The 14,772-nt window shown below is 42.5% G+C and overlaps 1 protein-coding gene and 1 long non-coding RNA gene across 3 annotated transcripts in view; one reads left to right on the top strand and one right to left on the bottom strand.

The window, feature by feature from the left end:
* Positions 1–14,772, bottom strand: part of NRP2 (neuropilin 2) — a 249,724-nt gene that overhangs the window by 91,457 nt on the left and 143,495 nt on the right. For both annotated transcript variants that reach the window (XM_020780758.3, XM_020780759.3), the window contains exons 11-12: positions 9,716–9,832; positions 7,947–8,099 (exon numbers count right to left, since the gene is read on the bottom strand). In XM_020780758.3, the coding sequence (XP_020636417.3) occupies positions 7,947–8,099; positions 9,716–9,832 (270 nt within the window). The remainder of the gene's footprint in view (positions 1–7,946; positions 8,100–9,715; positions 9,833–14,772) is intronic.
* Positions 2,137–3,589, top strand: LOC144584142 (uncharacterized). The gene is made up of 2 exons (XR_013538218.1): positions 2,137–2,221; positions 3,505–3,589. It is a non-coding gene; the product is annotated as an uncharacterized LOC144584142 (long non-coding RNA).

Below are 14,772 nucleotides of genomic sequence, written 5' to 3' on the forward strand. Positions count from 1 at the left end.
GAAATCACCCTAGACATTATCAGTTGTATACTGTATGGTTCAGTGTACTACTGATAATGTCTACAGGGATTTCTTAGTGGAGCAATTTGCCTTCGGACATTTTGCCATTTGCATAACTAATGGAATTTTGGCCACTTGAGTTCATCTAGGTCCGCATTGTCTACATTGACTAAGGGCAGCTCCCTAGGGCTACTTACTTTTCCCTAGCCCTAGGCAGAGAGGTGAGCAACCTTCTGCATGCAATATACATGCTCCATTATTAAACTGTGGCCTTCCTTTGAGTCAGATCTTTGGTTCATCTCACTCAGCTATTCTCAGCAGGGACCTATATGGTCCCCTGGGATCCCTGGCACATTGGATGGGGACCACAGACTTCTCTTCTCATGAGAAGAGAAGACTCCCTGGAAAAGACTCTGATGTTGGGAAGGTGTGAGGGCAAGAGAAGGGGATGACAGAGGATGAGATGGTTGGACAGTGTCATCGAAGCGACCAACATGGATTTGACCCAACTCCGGGAGGGAGTGGAAGACAGGAGGGCCTGGTGTGCTCTGGTCCATGGGGTCACGAAGAGTCGGACACGACTAAACAACTAAACAACAACAACAACAGACTGGAAACAATTCTTCACACATTTAGCTGACTATTCAGAGCTCAGGATATTATTGCTTAAGAGTAATTCATCACCTGCTGCAGTGGTTCCCACCCTTGGGTCCCCAGATCTTCCTGGACTACCATTCACAGAAATCCTGGCCAACACAGCTAGTGGTGAAGGCTTCTGGGAGTTTTAGTCCAAGAACATCTGGGGACCCCCAGGCTGGGAGTCACTGACTGATGGCATCCTGCTGTTTTTATGATTATTATTCTTAATATTATTGTTAAGTAACTCATTAACATTACATATGATCTGAGTAGTGACATACTAATAACATAGTATTTTAAGTTACTTTTCTAAATACATTTAAATTTGAAAAATGCCCCCTCCAAATCCCCCAAGGAAGTACCAAGCACACATTACTCATTACACACAGAAAATGACATTGCCAGCTGTTCTCTTTTTAAATAATTAACATTCTTATGCCCTCATTTTCCAAAAACAATATGTTACAGGTAATACCCTGTGACACAGAACTGCCAGGCTCTGAGCGTTGTCTGCTTAGAATGGCAGTGGCTCTCCCAGGTTTCAGACAGGATTGTCTGTCATGGCCTTCTCCCAGGGTCTTCTGCATGGAGGTATTGCTGTTCCACATGGGTACAGACTTATATGCAACAGTGGTGGTGAAAGTGTCTCTCTCTCTCTCTCTCTCTCTCTCTCTCTCTCTCTGTGTGTGTGTGTGTGTGTGTGTGTGTTTGCCTGTCTGTGTGAGACAGAGAGACAGAGAGAAAGAATTAATTCCCTGATATAGTACTGTGTGACTGGTAGAAGCTGTGGAAAAATTATTCTGCCTGGCTCAACTGGGACGAAATTTGAACTCAGAGAGACCAAATATGCAATGATAGGCATGTCTTTTCAGAAGCAAGACCCATTGAATTCAAGAAGATACACTTCTGGGTAAGTACAGAGAGAGCTGCAGCCCTTGAAAGACCCATTTCACCCCAGCCAAGAATCTCTTTTGCCTGCAAAAGGCATGTGGAAATCCATAAGGAAAAAATGTTTGTAATCCCGCCTGGTGGCATGACACATATTCCATTGCCTGGATTACAGCTGGAATCTTGATGGTGTCTGTGTGTGTTTGGAGAGGGAAAGGGAAGGAGGGAGAGAATCACACAGAGAGAGAAAGAGAGAGAGAGACTGGGAATGGGAGAATGGCCTGGCTCCACTTTCAGCAAGAGAGATCCCTGAATTTGTAATGGGAGCTTTCCGGGAGATGGCATGGAGATAATCTGTGAAGCTGAAAATACAAGGAACACAGGACTAAAAAAGGAAACAAGGAACTGCCTGAAAGTCTATCTCGGGGGGAAAATGGAATGAAAGTGGTGTGTGTCTCAAGGAGTCATCCTCAATGTCAAAAGAGAGCAGCAGAAATGTTTAGATGTACACCCACACATGGAATGGAAAGCAAGAGGCCAGAGGCAGGCCAAGTCCTTTCTCGTGCAGTCTGTTGCCAATCAAGCGCATTTCAAATAACATTGCGGCACATGTGATAACCACCTTGGCTCATTTGTGTGTTCTGTGCCATCAAGTTAGAAAAAAACTTATAGTGACCCTAATAGGGCTTTCAAGGTAAGTAAGGTATTTGAGGAATGGTTTTACAAGTACCGTTGTTTTTAAACCAATAAAACAGGTAAATAGTTGCAATGTAAAAAGGAAGCATTTTGCTTTTTATTAAGGCATCCAGCAGCATATTGGTGCATACTATCCTTTGTCAAAAAGAACGGTCTATTAAAGGAATATTTCCTATAGTTGGTAGTCAAAAATATTATCTATCTTTAATGTTCACCTTTCCTGATTCTAATATACTGTACTGATGCAATACTCTTAGACAAGAATACAATTAATTAACATAAGAATAGTTAAAATAATTATGTAATAGCTGTAGAATTATAAATATATGAGTTTATTTATATGATGTTGTCCTCAATAAGTTATAATGTTGTAATTATAATTCTTTTTATGTTATATAGCCCTTGAAGGAGGCTGAAAGGCCAAAACACGTTGAGCATTTTATACTGGAATTACGAACGTTGTATTTTCTATATTCTGGGAGTAGATTCCCCTTTTTTTTACCTAACACACAGCAAGAAAGAGACCACAGGAAAAGCCTTCCCGTGTGGCAAGCGATCCCCGGGCGTACTGTTTGGAACCACAACTATAAGTAATGCCTGACTGTCCTCAGATGAAACAAGGAAGGAGAAAGATTCACGAAGACACTGTATGGACTGGTGAAAAATGCTGTGAATGAAAGTGCAATAGTTTCTATGTTCAACAATACTATTTTGTTGAATATATACCTACATATGTGTACCTATGTGTAAATGTAATATATATGAACACTATTTTATTGTGGTTCAGTTAAAATAATATTGTTCAACATAGAAGCTAATGCACTTTCATTCACACCCTCAGATTGTACCTCTGAATAAGCTTGATGCAGATTCCTTTAGACCAGTGCTTCTCAAACTGGAGTCCCCAGATGTTTTTGGGCTGCAACTCCCAGAAATCCTAGTCAGCACAGAAAGTGGTGAAGATTTCCTGGAAGTGCAATCCAAGAACATCTGGGGACCCCATCTGGAGAACCACTGCTTTAGACCACAGGCAAGAACATGGGGGTTCAATACCAATTACGTGCCAAAGGGAAAGTATATTTAATGTCATCTTGACACTACAGTCTTCCCCAGTTTGGTGTCACCCACATATACTGGAACAGTTATCCCATCGTTCCTAGCCTGGAGCTGATAGGAACTGTAGTCTAACACATCTGAAGAGGATTAGGTTGAAGGAAGTCACTATAGAGAACATTTGCAGAAGACATTTATGAAAGTCATTTCTATGTGGTGCTTTTTCAGGCAAACAGCTTTGGCCTTCTCCCCTCCCCGGCAGGGGGAAGAAGGAGGAAGAGGAGGAAAGACAGCATCAGCACAAAGAAAAGAAAAGAAAAGAAAAGAAAAGAAAAGAAAAGAGGAAAAAAGAGGAAAAAAGAAGAAAAAGTATCCTTGCTATCTGTAATCACTGATCAGAGATAGTGGGGACTTCTCTTCCAGATGAGAAGAAGTGGGATATGGAGGACAGAGTTTTGGAAGCTTTAATCAACTTCTCTCTCTCCATTTTGCCTGCATGATGTATGCAGAATATTCTCCTCCAGGCCTGCTTTCATGGTGGTTTCCAACTTATTGCCCATCTCCCTCTTTGCTTTAAACCAGACACTCTCAAGCCTATCTCCTTGTGAAGGAGAGCTCTCATAGGTCCATAACGTCTTTGCAAAGAAACAAATAACCAGCAAGACAAAGAAACAGTGAGGCTTCACTTGTGCTATGGCTTATGAAGAATAAACCTCGGATCTGTTTGCAGAGCAAAAACTTTAATCCTGACCTATATGACCACATGGAGAGTGAATTTTCTTCATTACTATTAACATACAAGCTGGCTGGACAGCTCAGTGGCTTAGATATGTGGCTGCAGAGCCAGAAGCTGGGTGTTTGATTTCCCCCAATGTGCCTCCAGGGAGAAGAGGCAGCCTGTGTGGCCTTGGGGAAGCTGCACAGAAGAAGGGACTGGTGAACGGCTTCTGTGTATTCGCTACCTAGAAAACTTTGAAAAAGAATGGCCATAAGTCACAATGGACTCGACAGCACATGATTATTATGACAGATTATTAACATACATAATTTAGTACATTTAAAATTAAGCATGCAGTCTTGGCATGACTTTTGCACATACCTACTTATTTTACTAAGGGAAGTGGTGGCGCTGTGGGTTAAACCGCAGAAGCCTTTGTGTGCTGCAAGGTCAGAGGACCAGCAGTCGTAAGATCGAATCCACACGACAGAGTGAGCTCCCGTCGCTTGTCCCAGTTCCTGCCAACCTAGCAGTTCGAAAGCATGGAAAAATGCGAGTAGACAAATAGGTACCACCACAGTGGGAAGGTAATGGCGTTCTGTGTCTAGTTGCACTGGCCACGCGACCACGGAAGATTGTCTTCAGACAAATGCTAGTTCTATGGGTTGGAAATGGAGATGAGCACCGCCTCCTAGAGTCAGACACGACTGGATAAATTGTCAAGGGGAAGCTTTACCTTTACCTTACTTTGCTAGCGTAATATGCTGTCAAAAATGTACCCTGTCTCTGAAGAATATGGCTCCTGCTTTGCTCTTTGTCTGCTTTCTAGTAGCTCTTAAGAAAAAGTTTCTTCCCCTGACAATGTTATGCAAATGTTCCACATGGAACACACTGGAACAGTGTCCAGCCCAGAAATTTAGTTTTAATACCAAGCTGAAAGCAAAATGAGTCCTCCTTTCTCACAGTCACGGCTAGTTTACCCGTCCATCTTCTCTTCAGCCACTTCTTTCCTTCCTTCTCTCCTTGACGGGTTATGCAGTTTTACTACCACAAGCGCATGACAGTGTACGAGCAGACCGTATTTCCATTCTTTCAATGACAAATCAGAGTCTGCCTTGAGCAGCCATTCACTAGAAAGGCCTGCTGTGCATGGGCCACCGAAATGGACGCAAGTGTCACAACCTGTAAAAACTAGAAGTTATCACACAGATGCTCAAAGGCAGATGGGACATGCTTTGACTGAGTAGCCGGAACATTAATGTGCTCTTGAGCCATCTAAAGCAAATTGCTTCTTTACTAAACATATGCAGTCATAAACTCTTAAAGAAAAAAAAGAACAATTAATTATAAGCATCGTCAGGGGAGAGGAAATGGAATGAAAAATTGAGTCTGAGTTATAAAAATAAGTAATTTTTGCCTACTTGCAGGAGGCTTATTATATTAATTAAACATTATTACAGTGAATGAGTTGGGGGAGGGTTGAGAAAGCTGGGTCTGGCTGTAAAGTGTTCTCTCCTGTTGCCTGAGGCCACAGTCATCCTCCAATATTAATCTTCTAAAGTACTCTAAATGCTGGAGATAAACACTTGAAATATGAAAATGTTTCTCCACCCCTTACCCCACCCTCGTATATACAATGACTTCATGTCAACCCAGAAATGTTCAGTAAAGGCCTAAGACTATGCTATTTGCTAAAGCAGACTCTTTTGTAAGTTTATGAGACCACATCCAGGCTTAGCAGGGAAAGTCATGTGTGGATGTTAGGGCACCAGAGATGTGCACACCTATAGAAGACTCTCCTGCTTGATATTTGCCACCTTGCATGCTGTCTGTAGTTTCTGTGGATGGGAGGAACTTTTCTGGGCTGGGCTGACTGTCTATCTGTCCAGCACTAACCAATCAAATAGTATTTTCAGCCTATGCACAGTAATTTTAGGTACTTCATATAAAATATGTTTTTAAAGGATAGTTTATTTATTTGCAGAACATTTGTTACAGAAAAGGCAAAAAAAAAAAAAAAACCAGAAAGTTTTAAAGCCATTACTGTCAATAAGGACTCGTTCTTAATCAGCTAAAATGAAAAGTACTCAACAGCACCATATTTCCTCTATTTTCTGTCTTTATCTGGCTTTGACTAGCGAGGGTGCATAACTCCACCTTTCAAAAAATCAACAGGATATTTCAATCCGGTTATCAGCAACAACAAACAGCCATACCAACAAGAAACAGCTGTCAAGGAAAACAAATTGCCAGTTTTCAAAACACCACCAAAGCAGCACTAATATTACTGGGAAATGCAGGGGAATCAGTTGGACTTACTGAATAGCCACATTCGTCACATACAGATGTTATTGCGATCACTGTCTCGCTCAAGTATCCCTCAGGGATAAAATTAAGATTCCCTTCAAACAGCAGACCCACGTCTGATGATCCTTGGATTTACGGCGTGAAATCTGAATGCATGTTTGTGGAAAATATTGAAGTACTGGCAAATGTTTCTTTGATGCCAGCAAACCTTTCCAGGTTCCATAGTAGATATGGGGAGAAGGAAGACAATCGATCTGAGATCTTATGCCTTTGTGGACAAGGAACAGATAATCAGCTGCCTGGGAAATCTTGGCCATCCACACTGCCCAAGGGCCTAATCCTAAAAAGTCTCTGGTCCTTTTGTCCAAGGGCACCTGATCCAGCGTCATGACGGAAATGTCAAAACATCCAACTACCGCATTTGGCGGTATACAAGATGACTTTCTGGCCCTGAAAAACATGCCTCCAAGTGGGGGGGTCGTCTTGTATGCCGGGTGCATGTCCAGCAAACCCTCCCTCTCTCCCAGCGAAGTCACTTACCTGGTAGTAAGACGGAGTAGAGCGCCGCTCCTAGCCTGGGAACAGCCTGACTCTAGCACCGAACAGCTAACTGTCGGGAACAGCAGAGAGGAGGCAGCCATTCTGAGATATGATCACATGGCTGCTGCCTCTCAAAATGGCTGCCGCCTCTCTGCTGCTTCCTGACAGTCTGCTGTTCGGCGCTGATGCTGTCCTTCTTCCAGGAAACCCTCGCTCTCTCCCAGCAAAAGGAACCAGAATCACGCATGCGGAAGAGGGGGTAGTCTTATACAGCAGGTATATAACAAACTCTACATTTTGAGTGGAAATGTTGGGGGGGTCGTCTTATACGCCCAGTCGCCTTATACACCAGCAAATATGGTATGTTACATGAGGGGAGGTGTCTTATGCAGGCCTTTGTGAGTTCTGGTCTCAGGGAATAATATGCAACCACACATCGCAGGAAGCTGAAAACCTAGCCTGAGCTAGGGCTTTAAGGATACAAGAAGCTGTACAGAAAATCAGAAAACAAAACAACTGTGCATGCATAAAACATAAAGGCTCCGGTCACCTAGTAGGAGCCAGGATTCAAACTGGCTCCAAACTCATCTGACTACTGAGAAATCCAGAGTGAGAATTTCTGGTACGTAGCTAACTCAGAACCAACCCAATAAAACGGGTGTTGGTGTTGGTGTGTTCTTTTCAGGACTCTGAGGGACCGTTCAGTTTTCACTGGAGGGGAAGACTGCATATTATTTTTAATTCACCGTGCATGTGAAAAGCCAGCAGATTTCTTAATCTGCTCCTAGGGATGCAAGCATTCCATCTGCAGCAATTTTTCGCCATGAGTCAGCATCCACAAATGTGATATCCTAGAAGGTCTGTGCCCTCTATCCTTCTCAACATATAAATCTGAATTACAATCTCTTTCTGTCTGAAAGCAATGTGGTATTTTTCCTTATAAACTGCAAGTGTATAATTACAGCGAAATCTCTGAAAGGACAGGATACTCGTCAAAATGCTGGCACACATTACATTTCTCAGGGGAAACTAATTCTGTCCCTCCTCCCCTCTCCCCAGTTCCTACGTCATACATAATGCGTACATTTCTTCAGAGATTACTTACCTGGGAAGGCCCCAACGCCTGGTCCCAAATGGCTAGTCCAAGTGCTTCTAGGATGAAAAGTCCATGTAAATCCTGTAGACGTATCATGCTTCCAACCACAAAGGTCTCCAGGAAGATCAAAGTTGCAGTTGAATCCTACAGGGATCTGGAAATCTTACAACAAGAACAGGACAACATAAAAACAGGATCAAAGGAGGGCCTGTCCACAGAGAAATGCTGCTTAATAGCTAACATAGTTGGCAAATCATAAATAGTTAAGAAAGTACGAAGTCTCTGGCAGACGTGCGTACATGTTCTCTCTCTGTCCACCTCACGATAGTTTTAACGTCTCGTGTTTCAGCAGCTCTGGGGGAATCAGTCTTAAGTTCCCATTCCACAACGTACACATACCTTTTAGCTAAGCAAATATATAAATGAGAGCACCAAATGTTTCCATTCTCTCTAACCAGCACTTTCTCTTCCTGGAGAGAACACCCGGTTAAATGCCAGGGCCTGATTGCCATGTGCTCCGGCCACACTACATAATTCCCCGATGGTGCCTGAAAATAACGATGGTGGAGGAAAAACTCCAAGGAACTCAACATTTCTGATTTGTGAATAAAAATTGAATCACTACTCTATTATAGGGGGAGAAGAGAAGGATCCTCAGAGTGGGATTCCTACTATCCTTGGCCATTAGCTATGTTAGCTAAAGAGCTGAAGTCCAACACCTTCTGGGGGAGCTACAGGTTCTCCACCCTCACTTAATTCCTAATATTTTCCAAGGAATTTGATCTGGGTGTTTAGAATTATTTCAGGACTCTGACTTCAATGAAAATAGTTTAATCCTTAAGAGTCACTGAATAACAAGGGTAAAGGTCCAGGGGCCCTCTTAATATTCTCTGTTCCAGCCTTGCATTTTTCTGTTATGATTTTCTAGAAACTATAGAGTTTCATTTAAAACTGTAATGTAACCTTTGAGTATAACTATACATAGCTGCATCCTCTTTCATACAAGTGCAGGAAATGTGAGGAACGCCCAAGGATGACAATCCTCAGAAGGACTCCAGAAACTGGCTCCTATGCAACCCTAACTCACAACTAAATTTGGAAAAAAAATCTTAGAGAATGGAAATCACAGCTATATTTTAAAAATAATTTCGATTGTTAACTGCTACCTTGTATTGTGTAATGATGCAACCCATAGACTCTTCTGTGAAATCAAAGCATCCCATAACAATTCATTTATGACAAAGGGCAGTCACACTTTGATTCAACACTAAGGAAGGAAAACTGCTTGTGGCCTGTATCAATTGAGACTGCAGGTGGAATCTCAGAGGATGAAACACTCTCATTAAAATAGAAAAATAAATAAACAACTCCAAATCTCTTCACATGGAAAATCAGCATGTCAGGAAGAAAGTTGGGATGGTACATGCCAATGGAAATTATCTAAACTATGGGATGCTTCTAGTTCATTTAAAAAAAAAGAAGAAGACTAAAAGGAGGACTTCTCCCAGAAGTTACTTGAGACAGACTCTGTAAAGTAAAAATGGGTTGGACAAACAGATATCAAGTAGTCCTGGGTTATTTTTTTAATTGTCTTTGGAATTCTCAGTGCCTGAAAAGGGGGTTGATAAAATAGTTATCTACTTGAAGATCTATTTTGGATAGATGCAATATAGTTCCAAAATTTTGAAAGAGGTAGCTGTAGTTCTTGGCCATATCAATCTTGGGATCTCTGGACTAGCTGTGGAACACGGGCATGATCCTATTGGCCCAATAGATACCTCCATTTTCCACACAGCCATCACCACACTCTGTCGCCTCTTCATCGGTCGGAAACTGGGTGGTGATCTCCTCACTTTTCAAGGTGGGCTTCAGTGTCTCTGCAGTAGAGTTCACATCTGCAATTCAAAGGAGATGAAGAGATCAAAGAGTGAAACATATCCTTGGATTCAGAAAAGAAGTCAATTAGGTTAGCAATCCTGTATCCTGTATTGACAGAACACTTCAGCGAATGTACCCAAACCCCAGTCATGAAGGTCCCTTTTACAGAACAAGAAAGCCTCTGCATTTTTGTGAAGTTGCTTATTCCATTGTCTTTCCCCAGACAGTTACACTGAGTTACCGTATTTCTCAGAAACCTTCTCTTGAATCTAGGAGATGGTGAGAAGGTGAACATGGTTTCACCTGGGATGAATTCTTGCTCTACCCAAAGAGTTCGGATTAAACCACTTTGATTCATGTGAACCCTAGGTCTCAACTCTAGCAGCTGAGACCTAATTTTCTGCCCTAGAAAGAAAAGTTCAGACAGGCTTATTTCTCTTCCCTTTTGACCACCCATCAGCTGCTCTTGGGGGATGCTAACCTCCTTCTCCTGGCCACCATGTTACCTTACGGTACTCCTCAAGTAAAGCACCATAACGCAGCACGGTGACCATCTTGTGCTGAGCCAACAGGAGGAAAGAAAGGCAGGTAGCCAAGTGGACCCGTTGCAAATAGGTTCTGGACATAGCCTACAGTTTTATTAATGGAGACGTGTTTGGGAATTCAGAGGATAGCTCCCAGGCACAGGAAGTGTGCCCTGGAAGTAAGCCAGAACTAAAGGAGGAGACTCAAAACACCAGATGAATGTTAAGTTAACTGTCCACTTAACGAGTTCAGACTTGCAGCATGCAAAGCCAGGAAACTTAACATGAAATTTTCCTTATGAGCAAGGTAATAAGGTAAGGCAGTAGAGGGGAGTCATGCGGTTTCTCACATGCCACAAATGTCAATATAGCTCAAATAACTTATAAAGCTTGATTTACAGATGTAGAGGAAATTAGGAACACTTTCATCTTTGGACTCCAGTGGACAACAATCTCTTTCATATTTCTTACTAGTTTCAGTTCAGTTTGATCTTTTAAAGCACATGTATACTGTTGTTTCAGAAAATTGAGATATCAAGAATCACATTCTTTTCTCTTCATAAAAGGAACACCACACACACACACATGAGAGAGAGAGAGAGAGAGAGAGAGAGAGAGAGAGACCCAAACCATGTCCATGCATCAAAACAAGTCTATCAACATCACAAATGACACAGCTTCGGAAGGAGCTGAAAGAATCTCTACTGTGCTGTGTCTGTTTGAGGAAAGCATCTGGTTTCATGCTTTGGCTGCACACTTTATCCCTCAGTCCCAATGTCACTCAGGGAAGGGAAAAAAAGACTCCAGGAAACTACATAGGTTTCCTAAAAGCAGGTGTCAAGGGCGATTTAAGCCACAAATAAATGCCATTAAGATCACCATAACTCATGAAATGAGCACATGTGATTTCATTTAAAGATAGGCAAGAACCGAGCCTGGAGTAATGCTTTGAAGACTTTTATTAAACTTCAAAATCTGCAAAAGGTTTGGGTGACATAGTATATGGACCCTGGTCCAAACACTGTGCTAAAAAAGAAGATCAAAGATGTTGTAACATGGAACCAGAATCTCAGAAAGAAGGAAAAGTCCTATTTTCTGCAACAGCAAGAAAACAAAACAAAACATTAATATCAACAAAAATAGTGGAAACCTCATTACTTTTGCACAGAAGTGCTCAGTATTTCATAATGAGCCCAATTAACCAAGGTTTTATGGAATCTGGACATTTTTTTGGTACTGATGACATGGAGAGACCTAAGTGGATATGACATGAACAAGTTTGTTTTAGGGACAAAATCAATGTATGTAGGAACCAGTACTTCTGAGTCTACTTCTAACGTAAGAGTTGCTTCTGAGTTTAAGGAAGGCAATCACATTTGTTTTTCTTGTCTTCAATTGCTTTCCGAAAAAGGAAGGAAAGAAGGAAGATCGGTTCTGAAGAATAAAAAATGAGCATAACATAAAGAGATTATGCACACAATTCTGCAGGAAAAGAGTTGGTATATAAATTCCATCAAAACATATTGTTGGCTTATCATTAAATAAAGTTAAAAGCTAGGGGAAACTGCACTTCTCCTTTCATATAATAGACCTTCCATGCTTCTTCCTACTAAATTATCCTGCAGAATGGATTTCAATAGCTTCCTCTGGCTCCTGGCAAATATCAGACAACCTCATACCTGCTTGATTTGTAGGTTTACATTCGTTACAGTAACATAGCACCCCAAAAGGCATCTGAAAACAAATGAAATGCATGGAATCGGAAAAAACAACTATTAAAAATGCCCACCTAGAGCTGAAATTCAGATGCGATAAAAGTGTTTTCTCCTGTGCTCAGAAATCTACAATGGAGGCTCATTCAACCATGTGAAAGATGTTTAAATAGGAAAACCCCATCTTGCACCTGCAGCCTCTGTTCCTGGCATTCTGAGGCTCTCGAGAGTCTTGTACGGCCTGTAGAGCTATACAGGTGTCAAGGCACAACACAGCAGAGCTGCCCATGCAACAGGGCAGACCACATGCTCTCTAACAAGGGGGAGCAAGCAAAATGGCCTCACTCCTGCTGGGCAATGCTTGTGGTGCAACAAGCATCTGTGGGTCCTATTACAAAGCTGTCAAGCAATGGAAACCAGATGTTAGTAAGTTCAAAGCAGGGAAGACCAGTCACGAGCTAATGTTCGTCAATCTTCAGAGGGGGAAAAAAATGTTAGGTCCGTGAAACAAGCCAGCTGTTGACCTACTGTTTCAGTCCCCTCCTCTTCCCAACAGGCTGTAAGCATTAAATTATGTTTTGAGTCTAGTTTCTAGTGAGGCTACTTCAGCTATTATTTCTTGTATTCAGACACTAACCTTTCACAGTACACAAGTTATGTCTGAAGTTGTCTCTTACTGCCTGTTCAAATCGATTAATAAAATCTAGCTATGGTGTCAAAAACAAGGCCAAAGTAACATCATGAGTCATAATCCTTTGAGGGTGAAAAAAACACCAAGGACTGGGCTGCAAACAAACATTTTTCTCAACCAGGCATAAAAGCCTTTGAATTTGGAACTCAAATTGATTTTTTTTAATGTGTTGGTTAAATCAGTTAGCAGGCCCCCTAGGGTGAGGCGTAGTATGGGTGAGAGCCAGGCGAAGCACAAGCACTTCACAGAGGTTCCTCAAACCAGAAGTAAAATCACCACTCTTCCAGTCAGAAGATAAACTGAAGTTCATATGCTGCCTCACCATGGCTCCAAGGTCTAGTCCTGTGGCGATCAATCTATGACTGCAAATCGCCACTTTGGACGGCAGGTCGGGACTTCCCATGCCCAAGTGGCCGTGGGGACACCATGAAACAGGTGCCAAGTTCAGACCGCGAGCGTCTCTACCAACATGGTGGAGAAAAGGGTAACAGAGCAGATACGTGACTAGGCTAGAACTCTTCACCCAGAGACTGGGTTTTCTTTGTGCAGGAATGTTTTGTTTTATGGAGGTTTTTCGGTCATATGAGCCCCATCTTGCACCTTGCTCCCAGTGTTGTTTGGTACTAGGGGAGGAAGCAGCATTTTTTAAAATCACACATAACACTAGTTGCTTTTATTTGTCCCATGTATATCTCACCACCTTTCATTCAAGATAGCACACATGCTTCTCATGTTATCCACACAACATCCCTGAGAGGCAAGTCAGGCCAGCGCGACACTCAAAGAGTTACATGATTCATTGCAACTAGATCCTAGGTCTCCCAATCCCCACTCAAACACTTTAACTGTGATGTGAGGCAGGTTACTCTCACCCTTCCAAACAGGTTGCCTGCCTTCAACACCCCCACACCCCTTAATGGGTCCAGCAGAAGTTCTCACACCCAGGCTCTAGGACGCTGCAGGCAGGGAAGCCAAGGGCCCAGGCAGGGGGACAGGAACTAGAGGCTGAGAAGGCAAACCTGGGCAGGATGTGGGTGGACTGGGCCAATCTGGCTGGGGCCAGATACAAAGGAGGAGGAAGGAGAAGGGGTGGGGGGTCATAAGCCTCAGCAGAATTAGAGGGAGATGAGGAAAAGAATCCCATCTTCTTTGCAGCAGGAGAGGTGGGCTACATGTTGGTTAAGAACACATAGGCAGGTGTCTAAGCTGAAGCCCCAGTGCCAAGGAATGCAGTGGTGGAGCCCCAGTTTTCAGCTGGTCACCTTCCCCACTACCAATACACACCCCATAGAGACCTTAATGATCAGTGGGGCAACCAACACCCAACCCAACCCAACTGAGGTACTGGAGATGGAAGTGCCAGAGGTGGCAGCATGAGTGGCTGGGGAGGCATGAAGAGTGGTGGTCAGCCAGCATTATAAGCCCCCTTTGAAGGGTATGGATTGGCTTGGGGATGTACTGAAGACCCTACATCACTAACAGACCACGGACAGCCTGAAGCCAATGCCAGAAACTCAGGTTCAGACTGAACTAAGCAGAGAGCTTAGGAAGGAAACTCAGCATCCCCACCCCCATGAACTGGAAGGATGGGATGCAACCAATGCCTATCCCTTTCTTATACCCCATTCCACAACCCTAATAAAATCAAATTCTAGCAGCTCCAGAAATCTGAACTTTATGGAAACCATGACCGAGGATGGTATCCCCACTGTCTCCATCCTGGGCAGGGGTCAGTGATGCTTACATACCGTCAAACATTTTGCTATATCTACAGTCTTCCACCAAAGAACTTTAAAGAAGACAAGACATTAAATTATTTCTATTTTGTTTAAATTGCATTGATTATTTTGTCTTATTGCTCCATTTTATTGTATTGTATTATATTGTATTCTATTATTGTACTGTGTAAACCAATTAGAGTGGCCTGGGTTGCCAGATGGGCGGGATAGATAGATAGATAGATAGATAGATAGATAGATAGATAGATAGATAGATAGATAGATAGATAGATAGATAGATAGATAGATAGA

This window comes from Pogona vitticeps, chromosome 1 (genome assembly GCF_051106095.1).
Source record: "Pogona vitticeps strain Pit_001003342236 chromosome 1, PviZW2.1, whole genome shotgun sequence".
Classification (NCBI taxonomy): Eukaryota; Metazoa; Chordata; class Lepidosauria; order Squamata; family Agamidae; genus Pogona; species Pogona vitticeps.